Source organism: Scatophagus argus, chromosome 18 (genome assembly GCF_020382885.2).
Source record: "Scatophagus argus isolate fScaArg1 chromosome 18, fScaArg1.pri, whole genome shotgun sequence".
Lineage (NCBI taxonomy): Eukaryota > Metazoa > Chordata > Actinopteri > Scatophagidae > Scatophagus > Scatophagus argus.
Genome location: NC_058510.1, coordinates 9,747,476 through 9,774,790, shown reverse-complemented (window position 1 = coordinate 9,774,790; position 27,315 = coordinate 9,747,476). Strand labels below are relative to the sequence as shown.

Here is a 27,315-nt window from a genome sequence, read left to right as displayed (position 1 = left end):
CGTGCCTCAAATTTTCAAGTATTTATTTATTCATTTGTAAAAGTGATTTCAACATGATAATTTTTGATTTGAAAGTCTGCTTAAAACTTTTTTTATTGTCGTTTTTTGTTGATAAAATAACACAGGGTTGCTGTCTCCATATATTTAAAAAAGTATACTTAAAGCTGTTGCATCTTTGTTTCAAAGGCAAACTTCCCACCCAAAAACAAAGCCATCCAACGCTGAATAAAGATTTAAGTCATGTGCAGGCTTTGCTGTCAAGACTTTGTAAAAATGCTGTCAGACACACATCACTGGTATGTATTTTGCAATAGGTGTGGACTGATTAGAAAGATCTTTTCTTTTGATCAACAAGAAAAAAAGAAGAAGTGCCTGACCGGTTCAGACCCAGACTGGGGGGTCATCATTTGGCCCATTAGGACCGATAAGATTCCCTGAGCCGCACAGTCAAGTCCATTCTCATCTAGTGAGGCACGGAGTAGCACTGTGGATCAACACACTCATCCTGAGAGCAGACTGAGCTCCCACAGGACACAGTTAAAAAAAAAAAGCATCAATATTTCATCAAACTACTCTCTCTTTCTGGTCCAGATCAAAGCCTTGACTCCCACAGTCCTACAGGTAGAGATGGCTCTTTTGTTTTTGCTCCTCAGGTAGGGCAGCAGTCAGACTCTGTTCGCTTTTGGAAACCTTGCAACGCTCAGCCCATCCATCTCACAGCTTACTGCCTTGCTTTTTAAGGAGGAGGTAAAAGGAAGGGGTACAGACCATGTGGGTGAAAACATGTTCCAGAGATGTCCAGAGATTGAACGTCTTGGCCTTGTAGTGTTGTACTATTTCCTGTTTTTTTCAGGCTGACCCATATAGAGACTAATGGTGAAAGCAAATCGAGGTACAGCCCTCATTTTGCCTTGATTTGAGGGTGTCATAATTTCTCTTTGAAAGGCTGACATAGAGTTGAAAACTTCTTTCCTCGATGACATCTGCATCTTCATACTACTACTACTGTTTTAATATTTTTGCTGCCTCCTATGATTAGACTAAATTTTCAGTTGTGCTCATTTGGGAACCAGTATTTTACATTTGTATTATTGTCATTGTTTTATTTATGTATTAACTTAAACCTGTGATGCTTTTGTCTCACCTTTCTGGCTGTGTCCAATTTGCTGTAGCTGACATCATCACTATGGTTGCTCCCCCCCTTCAGTTCTGGTAAACCAGTCTTGGCTGATGGCTGATGCAAAACCAGCAGTGCTCCTGGCGAACCCCATGCACTCCTTCACAAACTGAACCTCAATAATTCGCTGTGCAATAATCCCCCACCTCCTCCATGCAATACTAATAACTTGTAACTGTTAACAATGTAAGTAATTGTGCAGTGCTGTAAACATCGTGTGTGTTTTTGTATAGTTTATTTTTTAAAAATTAGGGTAAATATCCTCCTATTTGTACCTTCATTTGCTATTCTTGTGCTGCTGTGCCACTGAGATTTTCCCTACTGTGGGACTAATAAAGGTTTATCTAATCTTATCTTATCTTAAAACACATCACTATCGGTGCTCCAAGGCAGAAAAGTCACCACAGACTCCAGATTTAAAAAGTGTGGTATACTGCGATACGCAGAGAGATTTGTCTGGCTGTGACAGGCTTAATCAGCACTGTGTGAACTCATTTTAGTTAATTGTTTGAAATCATTTGACAAGGGCTTGAATGTAACGGACATTCATTTATGTGTGACAATCCCGCACTGCAGGTTTAAGTCTTTTGCCCTCAAAGGGCCTGTGGGTGTAGCTGCTATGCAGCAAACTAAACACCTAACAATAAAGGCTGAAGAGAGCAAATTGCCACTGAAAGTTTCACTGAACGCACGTGTGGAACTGTGAAGCCAGCATTGCACAGCAAATTAACTGATACTGAAAGTAACCACAAGCTGTGATTTCAAACCCCTTTGCTTGCACCAAAAGGAAGCAACTCAGTTGACCAAATTTAAACCCGCATGCAATAAGTGGGTGTCAGGCTTAGCAAAGTCACTTCAGGTCTTTTAAAGAGTGAGTGAGAGCAAGCGCTCAGTTGTTTCGTCACCATAAATCTTGCCAGGTTTCAATAATTCTGCACAAAGTTACACCATTTGCCCCCCCCCCACCCCCCCAACTGGATTTGAACAAAACTCAGTGTCTCACAGTGTGTGTGTTCAGGAGATAGAACAGGGTATTTCCAGTGGGTTCAGTCAGGATTGTTCAGTCATCTTGAGTTATGAGCAAATATGTGATGGGCCACACTCATTTGTACCAATCAATAAAGCACTTCAGATTTTAGTTAATACTTGTCCCCAGAGCATACACACATCTAAAACTGATGAAATTCTGCCCACTGGGTTTGTGAGGTACATGTTTTATGTATTTGTGGCACTCTGCTATGGACCAGGCTGAAAATGCTTTGATGGACCTGTAGTCAGTCCCACTCATGGTGTGATGGGTATGGAACTTTCCAAATTTGCATTTCTGTACAACTCCACCACTGGACTGATTGGGCTCATCTTTCTTAGTAAGCGCTTGGACATCATTTGCATTTACAGGGCCCCGTCTCATGTTTCTAGCTCATTCCAGTTCACTGTAATTTGAGTTGCTATGGCAGAATAATTAATAATACTAACAAACTGGCCCAACTCAGTGTTAGGGTCAGTTTACATATATTTACATAGATGCTATACATATATATGTATAGCATATATGTATATATACATATATACATAATTTATGAATGAAAATTGCTGCATGCAATAAAACAATCAAAAGATATCTGTGGAGATTCTCAGTCACCCAGGTCATATTCCCTCAAAGAGTTGAAGCAAGGCGTCTGGACTAGTGAAGATTAGGCTTGAAGACGTTTCACTGCTAATCCAAGCAACTTCATCAGTTCAATCCAAAGTTATTGTCTTATGGCATACCTGACTGTGGCATATAAGTGGATATATATATATATAAGTCATATATGACACATATATTTCCTATATATCCACATACATGCACATATGTGACCCTAAATATGGAATATATGCAACATATATTCTGAATACATTTATCCATATATTTGGATATATGTTCATACATTTCCTTTCCGTGTGGGTTGACTCACTGTCAACACTGCTGTCAGAGAGTCGTCTTTTGTCTCAACAGGCAGCTGTTTTCAGAGAAAAAGCTCTAAAATCCACTCTACTCCACCTGCTCCGCACCAAACGGCAAGCAGAGACAATCTGAGACTGGCTGATGAATATAGTGGAGCATTTTGCAGCTGAAGAGACAAATATTTTCCTTAGGAGCCTGGAGAGGCCAAAAACAGAGATTGAAGAAAGATTGAATGTTGGACTTACATTCATCGACATTAACATTCATTTGTGAGGTTCTCTAACAAAACTGAGGCATAGAAGATGTCAGTGAAAACACAAGAAGAGAACCTGTAGTGTTTGGGGTGGACAAAGCTCAGCAACTGCAAATAAATGCAAAGAAGTCAGTATTTAGAGCAAACAAATATGATTGCTGATATTTTGCATTTAATTCATAATCAAACTACCTTAATTACCACCAAATCCATCTTTGAGTCTTTTAACTACTCCTCTTGGGGCCTACTTTCACAGATGGTCTCATAGTTATGGTTTTTGGAGTAAACACTGAGAAAAATGTAATATATTACTGTAATATTTTACTTTTTTAATTACTGAAATTTAAATGGAAATGTGAATTGGAAATCTGCTTTTAAAGCCAACACAATAACTAAAATCTAATATCAACATTTCTAACAGCATCAGATTATGCAGTTCTGTGCTGGAAACCTCGTAGAAAGTTGCTAAGAAACAACAGGATCTATAAAATTACTGCTACCGAAATGGGTCGGGCAATTGTTGTTTTATCACACTGTTCAGCTAATGTAAGTGAATGTCACCTATAACATTAAAGACACAATAAATGTCAAATGTAAATGAAACTAAACCCAGGTTTTCAAATTAGGAAGGCATGTGATCCCTCGTGTCGCTTGATTGTGTCATTACAAAGACACAATGCGTTTCATCCACCTTGTTTGTGCGTGACTTTGTGTTTGCTATTATACATGTGTAAATGTGCTTCCTCTCCCCCTCCATCAGCCTTGGTATTCTGTTGTCCCAGCACGCCGGGCTGCTCCTCCTCTCATCATCAGCGTCAATCTGTGGCTGTCACTTGGAGCTGGACAGTGACTAACGACACTCCCAGTCAGTCAAACACTTATCACCACACAGGTAACACACAGGCCTGGAAATGACTGACATGAAATGGAAACGTCTCTCATTCTGTGGGCCCAAGAGCTGAAGTGAAATATTAGCTGTGGGAGAGATGGCGGATGATAAGAGGCTCCCTGTTTGGGCTGAAATTGTGGAGGTCCACGTTCTATTACATTTCTTTTTACGCAGAAGAGAAGCAAGAAGATCCAGTTTGCTTGGATAAAGGATTGCTTTCCTTTTCCATCTTCTTTCTTATGTGCACCATTTCACTATTTTCTCCACAGTTCACTTCAAATTTGCCAACAAGCCACACTATAACTTTCATGATCAGCTATTTGTGACTTGTCATAATAGTAAATGGTACTCACAGCCAGTGGGTCATTGTTGATACATAAGCCATCGTCCCTGAGGCTTTCTGTGGTCCACAGAATCAGACCATAGGCCAGCTGAAACTAGACTGCAGCCCCCTCAATGTCAGTGGGTCACATATGCTTCCTCTGTCTCTCCTATTACTCATAGACTCCTCCATGTTCTCCCTCTATCCCTCTTTTTTCTTTCTCTCACATATCTCCTTCACACGCGCACACACACACACACACAATTCCCCCTGTGCAGAAAGATGGATGGGATGCTCCCAAACCACAGGTGCTGCTCTACTTGTGAGTCTTTCACATTCTTCACTACACAGTGGAGACCTGCTTAGTTTTTTTACTTTTCACTGTTTTCCCCAGTGGTGATTACTGTGGTACTTGAGTTGCAGGATAATGAGGAACATGGAATATTAGTAATAGGATATACGATCAATCTGCCTGTCTATTAGCAGCTCTTTGGGAATGTGAGTCTTATGCAAGAACAGGACAAACTTTGTGAACTTACAACCTGATGTCCAAAGATGCTACCCAAAACATGGCCTCCCATCTAGAATCCAGACCGCCACTAGATGGGGTTCGTTTCATTTCCAACTTCTGTGTTTGCTTTTAACGCTCCCTGAAACCTACACCACGCAGGCAAGCTGTGCCACCTTGTGGTGGAAACTAAAAGTGGGAGAATAAAACTACACCTGCACAATATAAAGAAGGGACTCTCAGCCAGGGGTATTTTTATCCCAAGGGCTACTCCTGCAGTTACCAGAGCTTGCTTGGAGAGGATGTGAAATAGACCAGCTGATTTGGAAAAACAGGGTATGATTTGATTGTTTTTGTCTCCATATTTGTGTTTAGGAGGACAATAAACACACAAATGTGATTAAATTGGTGGGACAATCACTTACGCACTGTCGCCTACTTAAGTACACCTTTGAGGTTTACTTGAGTATTTCCATTTGATGCACACTTTTCACTCCATCGCTTTCAGTTAACCAGTATGTTTATTTTCAAGTTTAAGATTTTACATATTCACATAGGATAACTTTGTAAAATTCAACACAGTGTTTGGGTCTTACTTCCCAATCTTTTGGCATGTGACCTCTTATGAAACGCAGCATCTACATGTCACATTTCAGATGTCTATGACTTGTCAGTAGCGAGTTCCCCTCTGAACTTCTTGGTTTCATGTAGGTCACTCTTCAAAGCTAACAGAGGCCACCTTATACAATATTTCACAAAGTCAAAAAATTGAATAAAGACGTTTTGTTTCATTCTTCTTTCAGATTTGATGGTTTTGAGTGTGGTTGGAAGCATTGGACTGAAATAGATATAGCTCCACCTCAAACAGCTGCCACAGTAAAATGCTGCTTATAAACCGATGCATCAGTAACAATCAAATGGCATCATTTATAATCATGTATCAGTCACAGGGAACTGGTTACTGCTGAATAACTAAGATTGTTTTTGCTGACAGTGTTTCTGTATTTTTGCGTGTGAAAAAAATGAATGCAGTGGTGTATCTTTTACAGTTTACAGATAGTTTAATTGTTGGAGTATTGGTACTCAAGCCCATCTGACAAAGATGGTGGGCTATGTTGTACAAAAAGGATTTGGAGCTGCAAATACAAAAGATAAAGAAGCATCACTGATTAAATTGTATCATATTGAAAGTGTTATTTTGTCCACCCCTTGTGTAGCAGATGTCCTCCAAAGGAATCAGCTATTCTCCTACTGATCCTCTTTAGGGTCAAACTAAATGTGCTCAGGCTTACGTACAACTTTAGTTTTTAAGCAAGAAGATAAATTACATCTTGCAATAGGATATGATAAGGCATTTTTTTCAGTTTCTCCTTTTCTTTTGTAGGCTAAACAGGAATATACAAACTTTTACAAGATGTGCCAAGTGGTAATAGTGAGTGCTGTCAGTGCTTTCCAGTTAAGACAAATACAGGACATCTTTGTGGGTCTTCCAGGACGTCCACAGTGATGCCTCAGCTCTGCAGGAACATGTTGTTGTTCACTTGGCTGATCGTTTCCTGTCGTGAGAGAAAGAAGCAGTACAGAGGGGGAAAATAAAAGAATGTGGTCTCACCTGAATTCAGCAGGTAGGCTGCAGTTGTCTGGTGCCAACCTCAGTGGCCACAATAACATCCCAGGTTTTGTTTTTTTGCAGTCAATGTGCGAGACTGTACCTAATATGTACTTTGTTTCTCTCATTTTCTTCCTCCACCTGTCTCATCCCTTTCTGTAGATACATTATCAAAAACAATACGTAAACATTTGATAGATGGAATTCAAGATGTTTCAATTTAATTTTCAACCCTAAATCAACTTAACAGCCTAAATGAGAACACATACTTTTAAGTCATTTGGGTCTTTGACCTGTTTTGTTTCAAGAAGATAACACAGACAGAACAACCTATATTGCCAACCTCAAATCTCAGCTTTGAATCTATATCTGTATTTTCTCATTTCAGATTTATGTCAGATTGATTGAAGTAGTTTCTGTATGAAGGTGTCACTAAAGTGTGAGAAGGCGGCACAAAGCTCATCACCCACAGTAATGAAATGGAAAGCAGGCTACCAACCCACCATTTTGGTTTGCATGACTTTGATATTGCCAGCTTTTGGTGCCACAGGCCAGACAAATAAGGCCAACTCTCTTGTAAGATTTTGTAATGAATTTCATTAAGACTGTGTGACTGGCTTTTACTGAATGGAAAAAGCACAGCTCAACTTCCGAGTGTTCAGTTTGCTGCTTTTAGAAGTTAGTAAAACTGAAATCACTGTGCTTCGAAAGTTGTGGCTGCACACGGAAAGCCTGTCTGTTACCTGTCTGAGCTACAGCCGTTGTGAAGCCCTTGTGGGAAACTTCTTTGATGCCAGCTTTAATAGGCATACGTTAGCATCCATTATGAAACTGCCAAGTCATAGCCAAACACAGACAAGGTTCAACAGTCAAGAGTGATGGCACAGACGATGGCACAGACTGTCAATAAGAGGATGTCTCGTCAGATCGAAAACATTGTAGCCGCATTCAAGTGGGTTTCATACCACACCAAGAACGTTATACCAGTGAAAGCACTCAGATACTTTCCACGTGTTGTTGCCATAAACTGTTAATTGCATCTCTTTCACTGTATGGACAGAAGGCAATAACAAAAGCTGTAGAATGCATAAGATTTTTTAATTTTCATTTTTAATTGTTGTTTTGTAGCTGATAATCAAAAATGCATTTTTTTTTCTATTCAGTTACAGCAGCACACAAGAAATACATGATAGAACAAATGCAAAAAACTTAAAACAACACACTGTATTTACATTAATATACACTTTATACAGTGATTCCCAAAAATTGTGCCAATAACTGTCAGAATATGTAGCTGATGAATAAAAACTGTAAATGCTAGCATTGAAAAGTTGAAATGTTAGCATTGCTCTGCTAGTGGGAAGTAATGCATGAAGAACAAAATGAGGAATATGACCATATGGAACTAGGCTCAGGTCTCAGGTTTAGGATTTCAGGAAAATGGGCATTTATATGGAAAGGGCAGGGGTAGTATCAGTGTCTGACATGACAGAGGGACGTTTGGGAACTGCCTGTATTTTAGTGAGCCCTCCACTGCCCAGACAGCCAACACACGTCTTCACAATTTTCAACAAGTCTTCTCTGAACCGTACTCCAATGAAAACGTACAGGAACGGGTTCAGACAGGCGTGAGTGTACGCCAGGCTCTTGGCAACCTGTCCAGCTATATCAAAACCAATTACAATGTTGCATTCCGTCATAGTGGTATTAGCAGCCTGCGTGGCCTCCACTATTAGCAGACTATTGAAAGGCAGTTGAGAGAGAACAAACACAAACACCACAGCAAAGATGACACGTAGGGCCTTATGCTTTTCAAAGTTCCTGGCCTGCAGAAGTGTGCGAATGATGACGGAGTAACAAAAGACCATAACTAGTAGAGGAAGGCAGAAGCCCATGCAGATCTGCAGGGACAGCACCAGGATCTTAGTCCGGTTGTTCACGTTGTTCCAGTAGACCAGAGTACAGAATGACCGCCCGTTATGGTCAGTCTTCACCTGGGCAAAGACAAACTCGGGGAGAGCCAGGAGAGTGGAGACAAACCAGACACCCAGGCAGGCAAGTTTGCTGTAAAACAGCCTCTTCTTCTTCAGGTTCTGGGCCTTGGTGACTTGTACAATAGCAATGTAGCGGTCCACGCTAATGCAGGTGAGCAGAAGCATGCTGCTGAAGAAGTTGATTTTATAGATAGCGGATACCATTTTGCAAAGACTGATGCCAAAGTCCCAACCCTTGATGGCATCAACAGCCCAGAAGGGCAGCATGCACAGGAAGAGGAGGTCAGCAATAGCCAGGTTTAGCAGGTACACATCTGTCATTGTTTTCAGGCGGTTGCGCACAGTGGTATAGATCCAAACCACCATCAGGTTACCCACAGCACCAAGGATGAAGATGATCCAGAAGAGAGGTGGCTCATACTGCCCACGAAACATCCTGACCCAGCTTCTGTCACACATGCCTGTGTTTTCGGTCGGCCCTGTGTCATAGTCATCTGAGTAGTCAGATGGATCCTGCAATCAAAGAAAAGATTATGTGATGTGGTATTAAAATGAGTTATGTGCAACAGATACACTACCCTATTTTCCTGTGTTTTCATTTCCTGTCAGCATGTTTTTCCCCTCTCCTTGTTGCTCTACTTAGTAATTGCTGTCAGGGTTTCATAACATGCTTCTTGTAGGAATACAGTAACATACATGAAACGCTGTGACGTACAAGCTAACCAGAGCGTGCCAAAAAACTGCTGTCAGGTGCAGGTGTTGTGTCTGCGCAGGAGAAACCACACTACCACACAATTTCCTGCTGCTATCCAAGCCTGAGGGGGTTAAACGATCCTTAGGGGCTGCAGAAAGGGGCCCACGTCGCAGAGCTCAGTACCCCAGAAGCATCAAGTTTAGATTTAGGGCAGAGATAAACAGCGGGGTAAAGCCGGGGGCTTAGGTTTTCTCAAGCAATGGAAAATTTGATGTTGTTACGGCTGTGAATGTCACATTCAAATATCATAGAGATGTCTGCTTTAGATAAATCTACCCTACCTGGAGCATGAAATCAACAACATAAATATAACAAAAAGAATACGAAATGTATCATATTTAATAAAGAACACTGATATGGTTTTGACCACACTGTACCACTACAACACAGGCAGTGTTACGGTGTGATCAAAACAAGTAGTCAGCAGTCAGCACCAAAAGTGCAAATTTTCTTTCCTCTACTCTGACATTTTATATACTCCATAATACAGACATGAAAAATTTCCACTAGTTACTAGTTCACTGTTTTTCACTGGTATCATTGCTGAAGATATATCATAAATGAATACTTACAGTGTAACTTTCCGTGGTCATAAAAGTTGTAAATGGTTCATCCATGTTATCTACAAGGAAACAGAATATTGGTATAAGACTACACACCACAACATTGTAAAGTTGTTAGGCAGAACAAGGAAAAAATAGAACACACGTGGAAAAAAAAATAGGCGTTGTAAAAACAATAAATCACTTACCGACTCAGTGACGAGATGCAGAGAGCAGCCTCTCAGTCAGAGCTCTGTTTCTTTGTCTGGGAAGAACAGCTTGTAACTTTGACAACCAGACTCATCTTCACTTGCTTATGTAGCTTCCCTTCAACCACAGGATCACGTGCTCATCTGTATATCACTTCATCTTTCGCCTGTAGAACAAACACGGCACGCGATCCTTGGTGATTTATACCCTATTTCTTTCCCTAAATATAGCACTAACTCAAGTGATGATGGCGTGCCAGTTTCAGAGGGAAGCTGCAGGTTTTACACCCGACCCACTGGAGCATGGTCATCAGGCTGCAACCAAAACAATACACCCACATTCCCTCCACAGTCGATCAAGTTTTGTCAAGTTGCATAACCTTTTTTGGCTCTTTGTGTGTATAGCTCTTCACACCACAGATGAGTGATGCATGAAACTGAAAACCATGGGGTGCAGTTTAAAACAGATGAAAGGTTGCAAGCTCTACTGTTTTAGTGCTCAGGCAATGTGCTTGCTCTGGTGCCCAAAATGACTGTCCAAACAAACATCATCTTTCCCTTTGAAAGACCCTCCTACTGAATAAACGATAACAGGGTGAATGAAGCTCTTGTGAAGTTTGAATTTTATAGGAGTTTTATTTCCAAGTAAGCAGTGATGGCAAATACCTTGGATAAAAAAAAACAAAAAAAAACACTTTCTCTATTATCAAAAACTTAAGTGAAACGTGTTTGTTCAAAGTAATAGTTTGGTATTTTGGGAAATGCTATTATTCCCTTTCTTACTAAAAGTAAATATGAAAAGATTAATACCACTCTCTAAATGAACTATGTTACCCTTGGTTTCTTGGTTTTTGTTTAGGAATCATCTTTAGAGGTACTGGAGAGGGGATTTTTTATCATTATTATGATTATTCTTCTGGACAAAGCAGAAGGAGCTGTTTCTCCATGTTTCCAGTATTACATGTTAATCTATGTCAACTGGCTAGCAATGATCTCAATCTTCAAATCTAATTGTATATCTCTGCTTCAAACAGTAATATAAACACTGAGCTGTAAAAGCCAACTCACACATTTCAGAATCACTGGAAAGACACTCATGTGACATTATCTTGAAAAAAACAAGAACTTCCTAAACACTGGGAAAAACAAAGTTCACTGGTATTGCCAAGAGTAAAGGGAAATGAATAAAATAGTCACAAATAAATAGTCACGTAATTTACCACATTGGTACAAAACGTGGCAAAGGAGAAAGTCCCCGTCATACCAGCCAACTTCTCCTAAAGCCTGAGGAGAAAGCATATACAAAACCACCTGCGTAGCTTCAAATGTTTAGTAGTCACCAGAAGTACTTCATCAGTTTTTTGTTGTGCTGTGTTCTGTGTGTGTCTAACTCTTGTGGGAATGTTTTGGCCCTTGTGAAGGCTTTCTGCATGACAGAGTGGGGTGCTATCTTCTCATAGTTTCACTTCCTAGCCTGATACAACTTTTTCAGTCTTATTGTGAACACCCCAAGCAGAGCGTGTGGGCCATCAGCTCTTCAGATTTCTACCAAACTTTGGTTGCGTTTCTCGGTTTTGATCACGGCGAGGTACTGGGAAACGGCCGGGTCATGATCAGATGAGTGTTTTCCTTGTGGGAACAGGTTGCTGAAGAAAGTGGCAGACTGACAGATTTTACTCACATAGCATCACTAACCACCAAAGTACAGCTAACTGACTGAAATGTTTTTACCTGTGGGCAAACAGAAAAAAGACCATGACATACTGTAACATGTCCAAATAGAAATGTACTCACTTACAGAGAATATCAGAAGGTAATGCAACATCAAGTCCCAGTTTGAACCTTAGATAAACACTCAGGTATTTTGATAAGACACTGTGATTTTGTTGGGAACTGCTGGGTTCAACAGGACTGAACATTTTATGGCTTATTCTAACAGAGACATTTCATATCGGGTCCTGTCTACACTGAGCCACTTGTGCTTTGCAATAATGCATGATTGTTAATATGTATTCTGCACATAAGCACGTAACCACCTGCCTATATATCCATACAATATATGTTTATTTTGACTGTTTGTATTGTTTACAATTTGGAGAAACACTTGACATGTATGTAGAGCAGGGAGTCAACAAGAAAGGTTTTGCAGTAATTTATCAGAACACAAATAAACAGTGAACTGTCAAAGCAGTGCGTTGTGTGTGTGTGTTGTGGAGGTGCTGTAGGGTGGATTCCAACTGAGCTTCATCCCACGTCAGCCAGCTGCCCTGGACAGCCTCCAAGACAATGAGACAGCAGACTTTTTATATATATTTAAATGTACACCTTTTTTTTAACGTGCATGTATATACATGAGAGTTCTGTGTTTAGTTGAAACCACTTTTATTCAGCTTTGTTATCCCCGTTTTCACTTGTCTATTATCTGTTTCTAGCATTGCCATAAACTGTTCTTGGAATTTCAACACGGTCTGACTTGAAAGTAAAGAGGAAACAGCAGAGTCACTGTGCTAAGACACAGTTGTATTAAAAAAAATGGATTTGACTACGCGCTTATGATCTCACGGTCAGGTGTGGATAACACAGAAACCTCTATTACAATCCTGTGCTTCAGAGAGTCACATCGGTGGGGATGCAGAACAGTAAACCTGCCAGGTTTACAGGTTTACAGGAGCCAAAACCCAAATCAGATGTGTGATATATAATCATTTATACTCTACACTCTATGTAATATAACTTTGGTTTTGAAATATGTTATTATTTCAGTCCAGGTGAAACTTCATCCACGCTGATGGAGGAACAGTTCTTAATGCTGAAAAGTGAAATTTTGGGGCCTAAGAAGAGTTCACAGGTGAAAAAAAGCTTGAGAAGCCATGAATTAGTCACCGGTGTGTGATGATGCAGACAGTCTGGTTTTAGCTGCGTGCCACTGTGCAGTGCTTGATGACAAAAGGGGAAAACCTTAGCATGTCGAATTCGTTTACATGCTGGATATGTCACATGTAGCACAATCTCTTCTAAGAGGCGATAAATTTCACATATCATAACCTTCATGTGAACTGCTGTGAACTACTTAACCTCGAGTCGCTACTGTGAGAAATGAGAATCATATTTTAATCACAGTCAACAAGTTTAATGGTGCAGTGCTCCAGAGTACAACAGGAAATACAATAGTTTTGATTTTGATTTTAAATGAGTGGCTTGTAGGTTAATACGAGAACAGTTTGGGGGTTTTTTTTACATGATTTGCATGTACTGATGACACTGAATTATGAGAATATGCTTACTCAAACCTAAAGCCGGTAAAGCTTTATATGTTCACATTACACAGTGTTTGTTTCACATACTATCACTTAAATAAGGTCATTGATAATGTTGATCTTGTTGATAATGTCTATAATGACTTTCTAGCTGGATCTTCACGTCACCATAAATAACAGACCACACAACTCAAGCAGCACTTTTCAATGGGGCTATGACGTGAAAATCACTTGATCGATGTCATAGGCGGAAGAGCTGAAAGGACACAGAAGCCGACTAGAGTGCTGAATCATTGTGCTGCTCTTTGCAGAAATTGTACGTTGAAGAAACGCTGGTTCATGGAAATCTGTAACAACAAGAGAAAACACTGATATCCGGAACTGTCATTCTCCGTAGCAGGATATTCATCTGACGTCTTTTAATCTGCTAATCTTGAGGATCTTTTTAGGAACTGGCAGATTATGCTGAGTGATAATGAGTAGCCCTGTGGTAGCTGCTAAGCCACTTAACCTTTTCCAGTCTTATATGGTCACAAACCACAGTCACGGAGATGGAGGCACACATAAAAGATCTGAGGGGAAAAGTACACCAAGGATGTTCTATTCATTTGTGCTTTACAGCTGATCCCAATCCTTGAAAATAGCAGATGACAGAACAAACTCAACATAAGGTCAACTTAGCAAACTGAAATATCTGAACTACAAACTGATGCCATGAAATTTTGTACAGACATTCTTGGTTCCCAGACAATGATATATGCATTTGTGTTCCCCACAGTATGAATTTTTATAACTTTTTCTGTTACATCAAAATTTTACTACCCTCAACTTTACTTATTGCAAAATTAAAAACATTACCACCAGACTTAGCTGTAACTTGTGTTAGTTATAGCTCGATTGACTATTCCATAATGATGATTACTGGTAAAACAAAGTGCAACATTTGCACAGGTGGAGAAGAGTCATGGTGTTCAGCAATTTGTATTGCTAAATTTATCTTAGAAGAAGAAGAAGAAGAATCAGCTTTATTGACAGTATATATATTTTTACATACACACACTGAATTTGTCTTCTGCATTTGACCCATCCTTAGTTGAACACACACGCAACACCAAGCAAATTACAGGAAGTGAAACACACACAGGAGCAGTGGGCAGCATCAAGCGCCCGGGGAGCATATTGGGGGGTTAAGTGCCTTGCTCAAGGGCACATCAGCCGGCTAATGGAAGGGGATGAGCATTTTTCGCATTAATCACTACACCACACACAAATTTTTCCTGCCCGTCCAGTGGAGGAATCGAACCAGTAAGCCTCCGATCACAAGCCGCTTCTCCAACCTCTAGGACACGGCTGCCCCCATAAACTACTGGTCATACCAGACCAAGTAAGTGCACCAAACTGTGCAGGAATGTGGTTAAGCCAACATTTCACTTGTAAGGAGGAGAGGGTTTTATTTGTTATTTCAAAATTACATGGTCTCACTTTAAATGAATGATTACACCACATCATGTTGTATTTTCTGTATTCAAACTCTGGGAGAGTTAGCTTTTGGCCACACAATAGGCCTTTGTAATCAAGAACCGAAAGGTTAAAAGGTTTGTAGTTCCTTAAAACATTACACCATTGTTGTTTTAAAGCATGATGCAGCACATTCAGAAATCACATTATATTTGGAAACTCCAATGAAATGTGCGTTATTTCTTAAGTATAAGCCTGCATGATGATTCTGGAGAAAAAACAAAACAAAACAGAAGCTCTTGCCTTGCCAGTGAAACTGAGAAAACCCCTTTGATGGCTTGTCAGTGAGCAGGAAACTAGAGTGAATGGGTACACACACTGACATATATTGACAGTTGCCCCAAGTTGTGGGAAAATACTGTCACTGTTGCTGCTCTCAGCAGAGCGAGAGATTGAGTTTGGCTCTGAGAGAAACTAGTCACCACTTCCTGTGTAGCTGCACGCTGTGATTTATTTTATGCCCTGATAGACAACTGTTCAGCATTTGTATCTTATCTGAAATAATAAGCTGTTTTCCTGGAACAATTACTCCTCAGCTGCCACTCATAAAACAACAAATGCATGCAGATAAATATGAATTCACCCATTTAAGTATTCTGATCTTTATTTTTGTAAGCAAACACTTATGGGAAATTATGGGCCTTTTTTTTTACCTCTTTTGTTTTAACAGGACAGCAAAAAGTTGTATGGGTTTTTTTAAAAACAAGTTTTTCATCAGTGTCTGTTTCCCCCACCCCTCTTTCTCTGCACCTAGAGGAAGAAGTGTGCACAACACCTGCAGATGACACAAAACCAACACAAGTTTAAGTCAGGACAAACTGTGGCTTGACGAGTTTCAGTGAAAACAACAGGGGGTTGACAGTTGACTGAATGGTGACCACTTTATTTCTTTGCCACTATCTAGTCCATCTAATCTAGCTTGGTTATAAGACAAAAACAAAAAAGTTTCTTTTCTAGACATGTGAAACAGTCCAGGAAGCAGATGAAGTGGTTATGTGCTCCAAAGCAAAAACACAACTGCCTTGTGTGAGTGTGGGTGGTAAGACATTCAGAAAGTGATAAACCAGATCCTAATGTACAGTTTTGATCCTAACAACAAAATCTTGCTTGATGTGTCATTGATTCTTATCTTACTAAATTGATATTTCTGATTCAGGATTAAGTTACGCAAAAATTATATAATCTTAATAGCCCTACATATTGTAGAGAAAATTTACACAGGCCCAGGCCTTGTCTGTTTTGACACATACAAATTAAAATTTAACAAAGGTGTGGTGTGTCCCAGAGGGCCAGCATGCAACAAGTAGCGTCACAGCAACAGCCCCAGTCTAACCTATGGGAATAAATGTGTGTCACCCCTCTCTCTTTAAGCATGGTCTAGCAAATATAAAAAAAAAATGCCACAGTTTCTCTGTATGTGAGTTGCTGAAGTCAACATTCATGTGTGAGTGAAATATTGTCCTGATGTCCTGACTTGTAAAACCATACAGTGGTTAAAAGACGAAATGTGTCTGTAGTAACATTGAATAAACTGAGGCCTGATTTAACTACTGGGATTGTATGTTCCCATGACCTTTACATGTACAGCTTTTCAGGTTCATGAAGAAAGGGATATGTTTTAGTCATCTGTGCATTACTGCTGTATGGCGCCCCCTTGCTGAATTATTTCCACACTCAGTTATCACTGTCACAAAACCTTTAGGCCTGTAGCAGAATGCAGTGGGCAGATATGTGGAGGGATACACCATGGACATGTTTTTAGTCCTTGATGGGAGATATTTATTGTCTGATATTTACATAATACCACAGTAGGTGGAACAGCTCAAATATTAGAAAAAAAATCATAGGTTCAAATCTATTTCCAATCTAAAATGATTGCTTAGATGATTAAATGAAACACAACATGACAGTGACCACGTATAATGACTTCATTCTAAAAATGACCACACATATATTTGGTAACAGCTTTTATTTCCCCATACTTTACACAATACAAACAAATGCACATCTAGTATAATACAGGGCAGATGTATAATACTCTACAAGAGCATTTCTTCATGAACATCATGTATATATATATATAGATATATATATATATAGGTAGATATATAGATTTTTTTCTCTCTTACACTCCGTCACCCACAGCAATATGAAAAGTACACAGTTAAAGATTCCACACAAAAATATTCTATGGCCTTTATAGGAAGAAGAGAAATCATTCTACATCACTATTCATGTCACTCAAAATGCAAGAGCAGAAAAAAAATAAAAAGCAAGAAATTTGGTATACTTTTGATGGCCAGACTTTCACAGAATGTCACATCATTGGAAACGTTTTCACATGAAATGCTGTTAAGTGTTTGACCTCAAACGCTCATGAAACTTTACTTTGAAGCTGTTCACTATCAATAAACAAAGTGGCTTGCGGTTTGCTTGGGTCTAAATCAGTGAAGTTTGACTACCAAAGGTCTGCTAAAATTAAGACTTATCAGCAAAATATCAATAATCAGTTACCTGGTGCAAGAAGGTTAAATATGACCTAAAACCATCAGATACATAAGACCGCAGAGCTTCAGACAGACAGTACATATCTGTCCAAATGGACAAGGCCTCTTCAAACAGGGACATGACAGTAATTGCATAGAGCACTGAGGGAAGTCTGCTAGCTACTCTTAGTGAGATCCAGACTGAAACGTAGAAAAAAAGCACAGCTGAAAAAGGCTATCAATTGTCACTACTTCATTTGCGTGTTCAGTTGTGTGTACAGCCAACCTCCCCACGTCCGCTCTTCACTAAAGCCAATAACTACCGAAGATGCCAGAGAAAGCATGAATAAACAATTCCTTGAGGAACTGCCGTTTTCTTTCTCTCTCTCTGTTGTCTTGCAGTAGTGGGACTGATGGTTTCGTTGTCCAAACCACAGCCATAAATTTTCCTGTCTCGCCCTCTGGACACCTGTTTAACCAGCTGTCTTGGGTAGAACTCATTCATTGGGCTCATATCTGAAACAGACAAGTGACACATATTTGAAATGCGTTTTTACAAGTTTTAAAAAACATCAAGGGTCATGCCGGTGTTTTGCTTGTAACATTTTCAGTGTTTTATGATTTTTATATATTCTTCAGGGAGATATTACCCTTTAAGAATAGAACACACTGTTCTTGAAAATACTCACTTCTGCAGTCGTTTTCTAATTTCTTTGATCTGCTCATTCTTCTTTGTTAGGATCTCCTTCATGTTTCGGTAGGCCGCAGTTTGCTGGAACTTCTTCTCCAACTCCTACACATCATAACAGCAAAGCAGCTGAATGTATCCATACCAACTGTCCCAATGACTCAACAGTAAGTGGGTAGGTGCAGGTAAAGCCTGACTACAGTGACACACCTTCTCAGCCAAGGCCAACTGCTCCTGCACTCGCAGAAGCTCGTGTTTCGAAGAGATCAGGTTTTCTTGCAGATCCCTCTGGGAGGCAGCATTGGCACTGAGAGACCTTTCGTAGTCCTCCCGCAGAGCTGCCACCGTGTCCTCCAGATTGTTGATCTCCTGGGATCGAGCAGTCGACTCAAAGGCAAAAGAAACAACATACAAATTCAGATGGATTGAATGGACTTTTGCTGTTACATCTTCACACTCCACAAGAATCGATAACCTATTCCTATACACAGTGAAGGTCAAAAGCAAGGCTGTGGACAGCCAGATACTCACCGTTTGAGGGGCCAGTTAGCAAATAAAGCCAAATGACAGCAAATTTTCAGATGCAATACATTAAAAAAAATAAATAAATAAAAAAGTTAGCACTAACATGGAAACTCAAATGTCACAAAAACAGGATGATGCTTCTTGCAAGTCAAACTCCAAACAGTACCTGCTGTTCACCTTGCACTTTCTGAAGGTCTTTCAGAGCTCTCTCTGCCTTGGTTTTCTCATCGAGTGCACTCATCGCCTAAGAGAATTAACCAGAGCAGGGTTAATAACATAAACTAGATGGTCTGTGTTGAAAATAGAATATACGGATAATTGTTATACCTGGGATTCTAAAGTCCGCAGGCGGGCTTTCAGTTTATCATTTTCCTCCTGTAATCTTGTGATTTCCTGAAGAAATATTAAGATAGGTGTGAAGGAGCGGGTGCATATAATAAAGAGGGCACACCTTTCTATAATTAATCTGTACATGTAAAGCAGTATTACATACATACTTTACCTTGTTAAGAAGTTCAGACACCCCACCCTCATTCAGTGGTGCTAGCTTAGGTTTGCTTGCTTCCTGGTTTATCTGGGAATAAGGTTAAATCAACAACAGCATCGTTCTAGTCCATATTTGTATATGTATGTATGCACTGTATATTTATATATATATATATATATATATATATATATATATACGTCTGTGGCACACACCTTTCCAGTAAACATGGAAAGTAACTGTGAAAAAAAGCATTTTATACCCATCTAGCCTAGCTTCTGACAAATGTGAAGATGATTTGACCTTTTGAGAACATTGTGAAAAGCCCATGAAAGAGTGGAATATTTCAATACGAAGTTCATTTGCTTTTCTTTAACTGTGCATTGTCAACCACACGTCAGCCTCACTGATGTGTGACTTCTGAACCGCACGACTACGTGTGAAGGGCAAGCAGCCTGACTTATAAAAACACTGAAAATGCAAAGGGCTGCTGTACAGCTCTCTAGTTACTGAAAAACATGTGGGTATAAATATCTCTGGAAAGATGATTAATGACTACATTGATGGTGATGTTTGAAGTTCCACATGTGACAACGCTCCACATCACACTCACCTTATCAGTGGTTTTAAAGTCAGTCTTCTCAAATTCAGCCACTTGTTCCAGCAGCTCCCTATACAGGATGAAAAAGTAGAAGAATTGGCACTGGAACAATGGATAAAGTTACAGAGAAGGGAATACAAAATAGCTTTAAATCTTGACAAATATTATCTACACATTTTAATCAGAAATAAAACCTCTGTCTATAAAATATTCTACTATAGTAAGTTAATGTCAGCATTTTGTAAGTAACACTGAATGCAGTGATACTGATCTTAAATCTTACTACTTGTCTTCTAACATAACTTGACACCACAATGTTTAGGCAGTACAAGAATCTACCATCTGGCGGTTATGCAACTTTGGCAAGGAAAATGAATACCGTTGCTCTTGGTCGCAGTTCAGCACTTAGGATATAAGACTTGTGGTAAACAAAACAGCTCTATGAAAAAGCTTAAATGTGGTTTTTACATAGCAGCAGAACACACGTAGACTGTGACTTAGGGCGTATTCCTTGCTTTAGATGCCATATCAGTCACGTAGGGCCCTGCAAAAAAAGGCTTGTTTATCCACCTATTATGTGCATATTACGAACAAAACAACATTTTCAAAACATGCCCAGTGTGTAAACAAGGTGAAAGGTTACAGAGGGCAGACATGACATGAATTCCACCTGAATATCACACAAGTACATTCAAACCTGGAATGTACATGCACTGTGCAGCTTTACACTCTGCTCCACAGAATTACTTTATAACATGCCAAGAAGTGCAAATTTTATGACGTTTTGTTCAGATGCTGAAGTTCAGATCAAATACTGTGAAGGTAGTGAACACAGAAAAATGTTTTGCTTCCTTTATGTTACCAGTAAAAAGAGGAACAGGATGACGTGTCCTTTGGGCTTTAATTTTATTTTCAAATTTGTTTATCAAAGCCACTGTCAACAATAGTCAGAATAGATTCCCCTAGATCTCAGCGCTGTGAATTATTAATGATCTATATTACAACCTCTGCGTTCTAAGAAAAAAGCCGTAATATATCCTTTGCCAAAATATCAAAATACTTTCTGACCAAAGCTCAAATGCGATTTATCTTTATTGCTGGTATCACATGTACACATCTGCCTTGCTCTATTTTCACACTTATAATGTGACAAAAAAACACTATGACATAGAGCAGCACAATAATATCAGCACACCATCAGTAGCAGCTGAGAAACATTTTAAAATGAAATATTGACATTGACCTGAAATAAACATTTCTGCTGCTGTGACAGGTCAATAAAATAATATTTAAATTATTATTTATTATTTATTATATTTAAATATGATTATGTGACAAGGACTGCTGACTAAGTAGTTTTCTTGTGTTACCCAGTTACTATGTACATTTTGAAAAGCACCGGGGAGACTTGGTGTTCTCTGTAATTAGGTGGTAAAAAAAACGTGCATATATTGGCATCGGCAGTCACTCAAAGCGAGTCAGAAAATATCAATCTATCCAGTTTTTAAAAGGTCCAGTGTAGGTTAACTAAAATGATAGTGAGGTGTCACAAGTTGAGGTTTTCAGGCTACTGACTGCATGCACATCACTGCAAAAAGCAAACCACTGTAATGGGAAAAATCGGTTAAATTTACATAGTGCGGATGAGCAGGTGGCTTGGCAGTGACCTTTTTGCCTGACATGGTACATATAATGGTACATATACTGTAACATGCAAGAGATCTAACCTTAAAAAGCACTGGGGAGGAAGTGGTACAAAGTGGAGTTTTTCTCATGAACATGAAGGTGTATTATGTCTTTTGAAGCCTGACTCACTTCTTCTGTGGCACTCTGTTTGACCTTGAACTGTCACAACATTTACAGTCATTTTAATCATTTTGTACTTCTCAGGAGCAAACTTGACTATCGCATGTTTCCTGGGTGTTTTTAGTCTATTAATAAGAATTAATTAATTAATTAATCTATCATGAGTTAATAGGAAGCCTGAATCTGAATTTTCCTCACTGTTCACCTGTTCTCCAGCTCTGAGATATCGCTCTGCAGTCGAAGGTAAAACTTCTCAGCCTGGGAGAAGAGCTGCCTGAGCAGTAGCACATTGGTGTGGGCTGTGTTGATGAGCTCCATCTCCACCTCCCCACGCACCACCACCTGCAGCCCATCCAGCATCTCCCTCACTTCGTCCACTGTGAAGGTTTCATCCACCAGCCTTCAGAGAAAGATACATACACATTACTGGTCCATCTGAACTGAAAAGCACCTAATGATTGTGTTATACGTTTTCCTTTACTCAAATATAAGTCTTAATTAAGGTGGAAACTATAAAAAACAGTCATCAAAAACATAAGTATGACCACTCGCCTGCTGTCTTTGAGTTCTTCAAAGCAGGAGTCAATAGTCTTTAGCCTGAGGACCCTCTTTGAACGTGCAAATCGCATGTAATTGATGACTTCATTCTGATGGTGTTCATTAAACCCAAATTCAGCCTACATGGAGACAAGAAGTGAGAAAATACTCAAAAGATTAACACCAAAGATGACAGACGAAGAGAGAGAGACAGAGAGAAGCTGTAATGGTAACCACAGTTAGCTTATAAGCTAACTTCAAGAGGATTTCCTCTGCTAATATGTAACAGGGCCTACTCACATGAGATTGTACATGTCACGAGCTATCTATGAGGACACTTGCTAATTACGCGTCTTCGAACAAAACAGAGCGAGACGTTTAGCATGCTAACCTCTAAAAGCAAACAGGTGACTTGGCTATCCATTAGAAGGAAAAGATAGCAGCTACTTACCATGTTGGCTGCGAAGCTAACGTAGATGTTACTAGGCAAACTAGCTAGCTTGTAAACTGAGCTGATCCAAAAGAAAATGGGTGTTCGCAGCCTCTAATTTCGGCCACTGACTACAGGCTAAAATCGCTGAAGCTGCTGAAGTCGATGACAAAGTCCCTTTTACTTTAAGTTAAACTCGGTCAAAGCGCCAAACGAGGGTTATATCATAGCTTTAAGATTATCTGGCAGATTGGCTAGCCTAGCTCACAAGCTAGTGTTTGCCTTGAAAATGCCTTGGTAACGGAGAAAAGCGTCATCACCTTGGTTACTAGAGGTGCGTTCAATGGCGCCGCGTACTTCCTAGAACAAAAAAAATGAGATATACAGCAACAACACTGTTATAAATTTCACACATTTACATAAATCTTGACATTTTATGGTTACTGCCGTCTCATCTTTCCTTTGAGACGTAAAACATTTTTCGCTACGGTCAAAAAAGTGGTGCAGACGTTTGAATCTGTCCTTTACGAAGTATATACCGATTAAACAATTCAGACTGGTACTAGGCAAGTGTCATTTAAAAGCAACCATTCCCATTGTTTTTTTACTACAATCTGAGCAATATTCTGTTAACTGTGGACTCAGGAGATAAATGTTTGTTAATAACATCGACCCTGCCGTTTTTTTGTGCTGGACTTTCGACCTCCTGAAACTGAAAATTTCAGTCAAAGCATGACACTAAGTCGATTTATTTTTTGCTCCCTCGTTCCGTTCCAAGAAATTTCTCAGAAATTTCATTTACAGGTTACTGGTCCTGAATAGTTTGAATTTAATGTACAGCATGTAGGCTGTACCGCGTCATCTTTAACTTGCTTCAGTGTGTAGTGTGCTCCAGTAGATGGCAGTATAGTGACGGGGGAAAAAAAGTGTGAGAGGGATACAGGCCCTCAGAATGATGAGCCTTATTGCAATAATAATACAGGGAACTAGTGACCTCTTTGCAGCAGTGACCTGAATTCTGAAAGACCACAAGATATTGTTGTGGTCTTTCAACAATATATTGTTGTGGTATTTTTGCTTGACCCACTTCTCTGTGAGTATAGTGGTGAGGTTAGGTTATGTTTATGGTTCTGGTAATAATAGGAACCTAATATTGTTTTTTACATTGTGCTGACATTTAGTCTGTAAGATCTAAACATTTATGTTTAAATTTACTTATGGCAAGGGGCATTAGCCCCTTTGTGTCCACCAGTGGTTAAACTCTTTTGACTTCATGTGATCCAAATAAAAACTTTGTAGAGATTATGAGGTGCTATATTCTTATCCTCTGCCACTGAAGTCTATGGACATCACTATCCATTTTCTTAAAGAGGTCTCCAAGAAGGAAAAAGGAAACTTATTTTCCTCATGTCTCTAGCTGTAATTAAATTAGACTAACGGGCAGCGCATGGTTAGTCGCCTAATCAGATGCCACATAACGTGACCACTCTGTGCTGCCCCACTCAGATTCACTGTGCAACATCAGACAGTCACAGAGGCCAAGATGTTTCCCCTTTACCTTCAATCACGGTGAGTCACTTACAATTTGACACAAGAGCTAGGCACCACTGAGTTCACAGGGACTATTTTTTGAAGGATTGCAAGTTGTAAATAACACTTCAACATTAAGTTTTTGTGAGAGTCCCACGGTGCTGCTGTTCTTCAGAGGTTAGTTAGACCACAGTGATTACTTTGCATTGTTCACATGTGTTTTAGATCTTGGGGCAGAATCAAAATTAGTGGATGATGATGTCATATCTCCAGCTGTTCTCTAAATTATATCTTATATCTTAGCAAACTGGCATAGAAATTAAATTACAGAAGAATTTGGGTTATCGTTAGAGTAAAAACATTCAAAGAAAATAATTGAACGGGAGCTTAAAGATGTAACAATAAAACAAAAGCATTGCAGTAAAGCATTATGGGATTGTACAAACAAGTACTTGCAGATTCCTCTTAAATAAACTGTTATAATTAAAGGATGAGAAATGAAGCAATTTATATGCATGTAGATCAGGTAGTGTGTACTTATTTTATTTGCAAGCTGCTGAGGGTCTCAACTGCTATCTAACTGGACCAGCAATCTGACACATATTACTGTAAATGGTGACATTAATTTTGTGTTTTAAAGTTAGTGATACTGATAACTTTTAAATCAATTTGTGCAACTTTGAACTTAATTCTGACCAGAATTATTGTTGCATTGGTGGGTTACTGTCCCTAGATGGCATTATAATCCTTCTTCCTCCAAGCCTATCGTTTTACCTAGCAGGCTGAACAAACAACACACACACAAAAAAACAATTTACATGTTTATATAAAAATACCTAGTTGAATTACCTTTAATGTATTCCTTGACAAATTTATGAGATATCAAGAAGCCAAACAGAGGGCAGAGAGCTGCAAAGACGTGTAATTCAGTTTCCGTGTGATCGCTTGTCAGAGAACTTAGAAAATACGTTTTATCAGGGACACCATCAAAATCAAATTATTGTCAATATAAATATCTGATTATTACTTAATCACTCCTTATTTTCAAATAGGCCCCAGTGGAACCTAAAAATTCTATTATCAAACCCATTCGGCATTAGTTCAGCTCAATAAACTGTTTTGAAGTCAGTTTCGAATGTATGTTACAATATAAGCAATGAAGAATGTGAAAATAAGAGCTGATCTTGGGTCAGGTATTTCGATAATTCCACGTCCGGACAAACCAATCAGCTGACAGCCGCATGACAGGCAGGCCTCGCGCATGCGTAGTGGCACAACTTTGGTATCAGGAATATGGCAGCGTCCTGATCCCTGTTGGGGGGAATACGCCGCAACTGAGAACCTACTGCATCAGAGTGGGAAAACTGAGAAGCACCGAGCGCACTCAGAGGAGGGTGGGGGGCTGAGGGACCTCTACGAATAACACCCTTTAGCGATTTTACAGGTAAATGCCCTCGCTACCGCCTGCCACTTTCTTTAAGCCATCTTCCCCGTGTTTGCTTGATTGAACCCCGCAGCTAATACGACTAGCTAGTTCTCCTACTAAACCTGAATGATGTGCTAGTTAGCCGCTAGCTTGTGCCTAACGCAATGTTAGCCCGCCACAGCCCATTTTCTGCACTTGGTAAACAAACGCTAATAACAAACGTGTCTGGGCTGTCTGTTATATTAGTTAGGTGGAGCAAAAGCGTCGACATCGTTCAAACGGTCTTTTCGTGCTTGTGTTTAGCTAATCAGTTAACCGTATAGGCCCGCTGCAATGAAGCAGAGTTTGGCTGAGCGCTTGAAAGCCAGGTAACGTTAATGCTGCTTGTCATGGATTTACTTGACAGATCGTGAGCCAGCGCACATCCTCAAGTGGACTTAAGAATCGACCTTAGTCGTTTTAATGCCTTTTGTGTAATCACATTTTTTATATCTCAAGTTACGTCTAAAACATAAGCGAGTGTGTTAGATTTTGCAAGCAAGATGTTCTTGAAATCAATCGAGAACTACAGAAGCAGTGTAAGTTCCCGTCTTGGGAGAGAGATTGCTTCATATAATTGGCACATGAAGGGAAAACATTGCAACACATCTTCAGTGCAGAAAAGAAAAAACTTTTAAAAAAGAAAACCACGTAGTAGAATCCAGCATGATATTACGCATTTTGTTTTTTGTCTACCTCAAGACTAAATGAAATATTTGGTGCTCAAGGTCCAGATGCTGCCTGTAGATTTTTTATTTTACTGGCCAAAGGTCTGGTTTGGGCCATTTTACTTTATTTTTTATTGTATTGTCAGCCCAGTCATGGTGAAAGCCTTATATCCAACATACAGTCAGTTGTAATTGGAGATAGAATTAAAAAAATGACTTGGGCTGTATAATGATGTAATGGCACATGACAGCTTGACCCTTGTACCCACACCAGTGCTCAAGCAGTTTTCCCATTCTTTTTGCTTTACTAAAGGAAACAGGTGAATCCAACTTTTTTTTTTTCAACAGCTGTGAGAAACAGGGTAGAAAACAGAATGAACCCAAACAAACAGAGCAAAAGAATTGTTTGCACAGTGTTATTTGTCATAACATTTCTAACCTGTGGCTTTAGTCTGTGTGGTCAGTACCTCCTATGCGGTTGACAGTCTGTTTTCAGTTGCTCAGTTAGATCCCGTTTAGAGGTTTGATACAGTCCCATTAGAAGTGCTACTTGGTTGAACCAAGCTCTAGCACACACCATGGGATCATACAGACTGTCAGTTATGTTAGCAGTTATCCAAAACTCTGTTAAAGTTTCTGAAAACTTGTGAGACCTGTCTGGAGCAAGTTACCATGTAAATGTTGTGTGCTTTGCTTTGGGCCTGCTCCCATTTATATTTACGTAACTCTGTCCTCCTGTTTACTTTTTTGTGCCATACTCTGCCAAGGATAGCCCATGAATAATTTTCTATTGATCTGCATACAGACCGGAAGAGCCGGGAGCGGTAATCACATGACCCAGTCCTGGAATCTGCTTTGGTTTTTTTTTTTTTTTTTTTTAAACACTCATCACAGTAATATTATAAAAACTGCACTGCCCTCTGTGACAGCATAGAGCATGCTGTGCACTGCTTGCTGCTAACATGTCTTATTGGCCCTCCCACCAGCGCCCTGCTTTAGATTAGATTCACTGTGCAGCTGCATGAATGCATATTTGAGAAAACAAGGCAGCTGATGCAAAACTTGACTCTGGGCTTTTTGTTGCACCTTTGTTTCTTCAGCACAGGCTTCAATTA

The 27,315-nt window shown here is 39.6% G+C and overlaps 3 protein-coding genes across 5 annotated transcripts in view; 1 reads left to right on the top strand and 2 right to left on the bottom strand.

Annotated features, from left to right (window-relative positions):
- Positions 1-7,796: 7,796 nt before the first annotated feature.
- Positions 7,797-10,450, bottom strand: ccr9b (chemokine (C-C motif) receptor 9b). Its single transcript, XM_046372030.1, has 3 exons — positions 10,206-10,450; positions 10,027-10,076; positions 7,797-9,213 (listed from the first exon to the last, which is right to left on the bottom strand). Exons 2-3 carry the CDS (start codon positions 10,069-10,071, stop codon positions 8,155-8,157), a joined length of 1,104 nt encoding a protein of 367 aa, XP_046227986.1. The 5' UTR covers positions 10,072-10,076; positions 10,206-10,450; the 3' UTR covers positions 7,797-8,154.
- Positions 10,451-16,932: 6,482 nt separating this feature from the next.
- On the bottom strand, positions 16,933-22,855 carry lztfl1 (leucine zipper transcription factor-like 1). Its single transcript, XM_046371908.1, has 10 exons — positions 22,559-22,855; positions 22,123-22,247; positions 21,776-21,970; positions 19,777-19,834; positions 19,182-19,253; positions 19,007-19,072; positions 18,846-18,923; positions 18,365-18,541; positions 18,156-18,259; positions 16,933-17,982 (listed from the first exon to the last, which is right to left on the bottom strand). The coding sequence occupies exons 1-10, from the start codon at positions 22,559-22,561 to the stop codon at positions 17,964-17,966; spliced, it is 897 nt and encodes a 298-aa protein (XP_046227864.1). The 5' UTR covers positions 22,562-22,855; the 3' UTR covers positions 16,933-17,963.
- A 2,472-nt stretch (positions 22,856-25,327) lies between these two features.
- Positions 25,328-27,315, top strand: part of LOC124049511 (dnaJ homolog subfamily C member 13) — a 29,074-nt gene continuing 27,086 nt past the window's right edge. For 2 of the 3 annotated variants that reach the window (XM_046371232.1, XM_046371233.1), the window contains exon 1: positions 25,328-25,511. The gene's annotated coding sequence lies outside the window, so the exon portion shown is untranslated. The remainder of the gene's footprint in view (positions 25,512-27,315) is intronic. The other variant, XM_046371230.1, reaches the window with a different exon arrangement.

Bases quoted from the DNA above. Each gene is read 5' to 3' on its own strand.
- ccr9b (XM_046372030.1), bottom strand. From the start codon at position 10,071: ATGGATGAACCATTTACAACTTTTATGACCACGGAAAGTTACACT. The intron at 9,214-10,026 runs GTAAGTATTCAT...CTTTGATTGCAG, and splicing joins TGACCACGGAAAGTTACACT to GATCCATCTGACTACTCAGA.
- lztfl1 (XM_046371908.1), bottom strand. The intron at 19,835-21,775 runs GTGAACAGTGAG...CATCCTGTATAG, and splicing joins ATCTCAGAGCTGGAGAACAG to GGAGCTGCTGGAACAAGTGG. The intron at 19,254-19,776 runs GTGAGTGTGATG...CCTTATTCCCAG, and splicing joins ACTTTAAAACCACTGATAAG to ATAAACCAGGAAGCAAGCAA.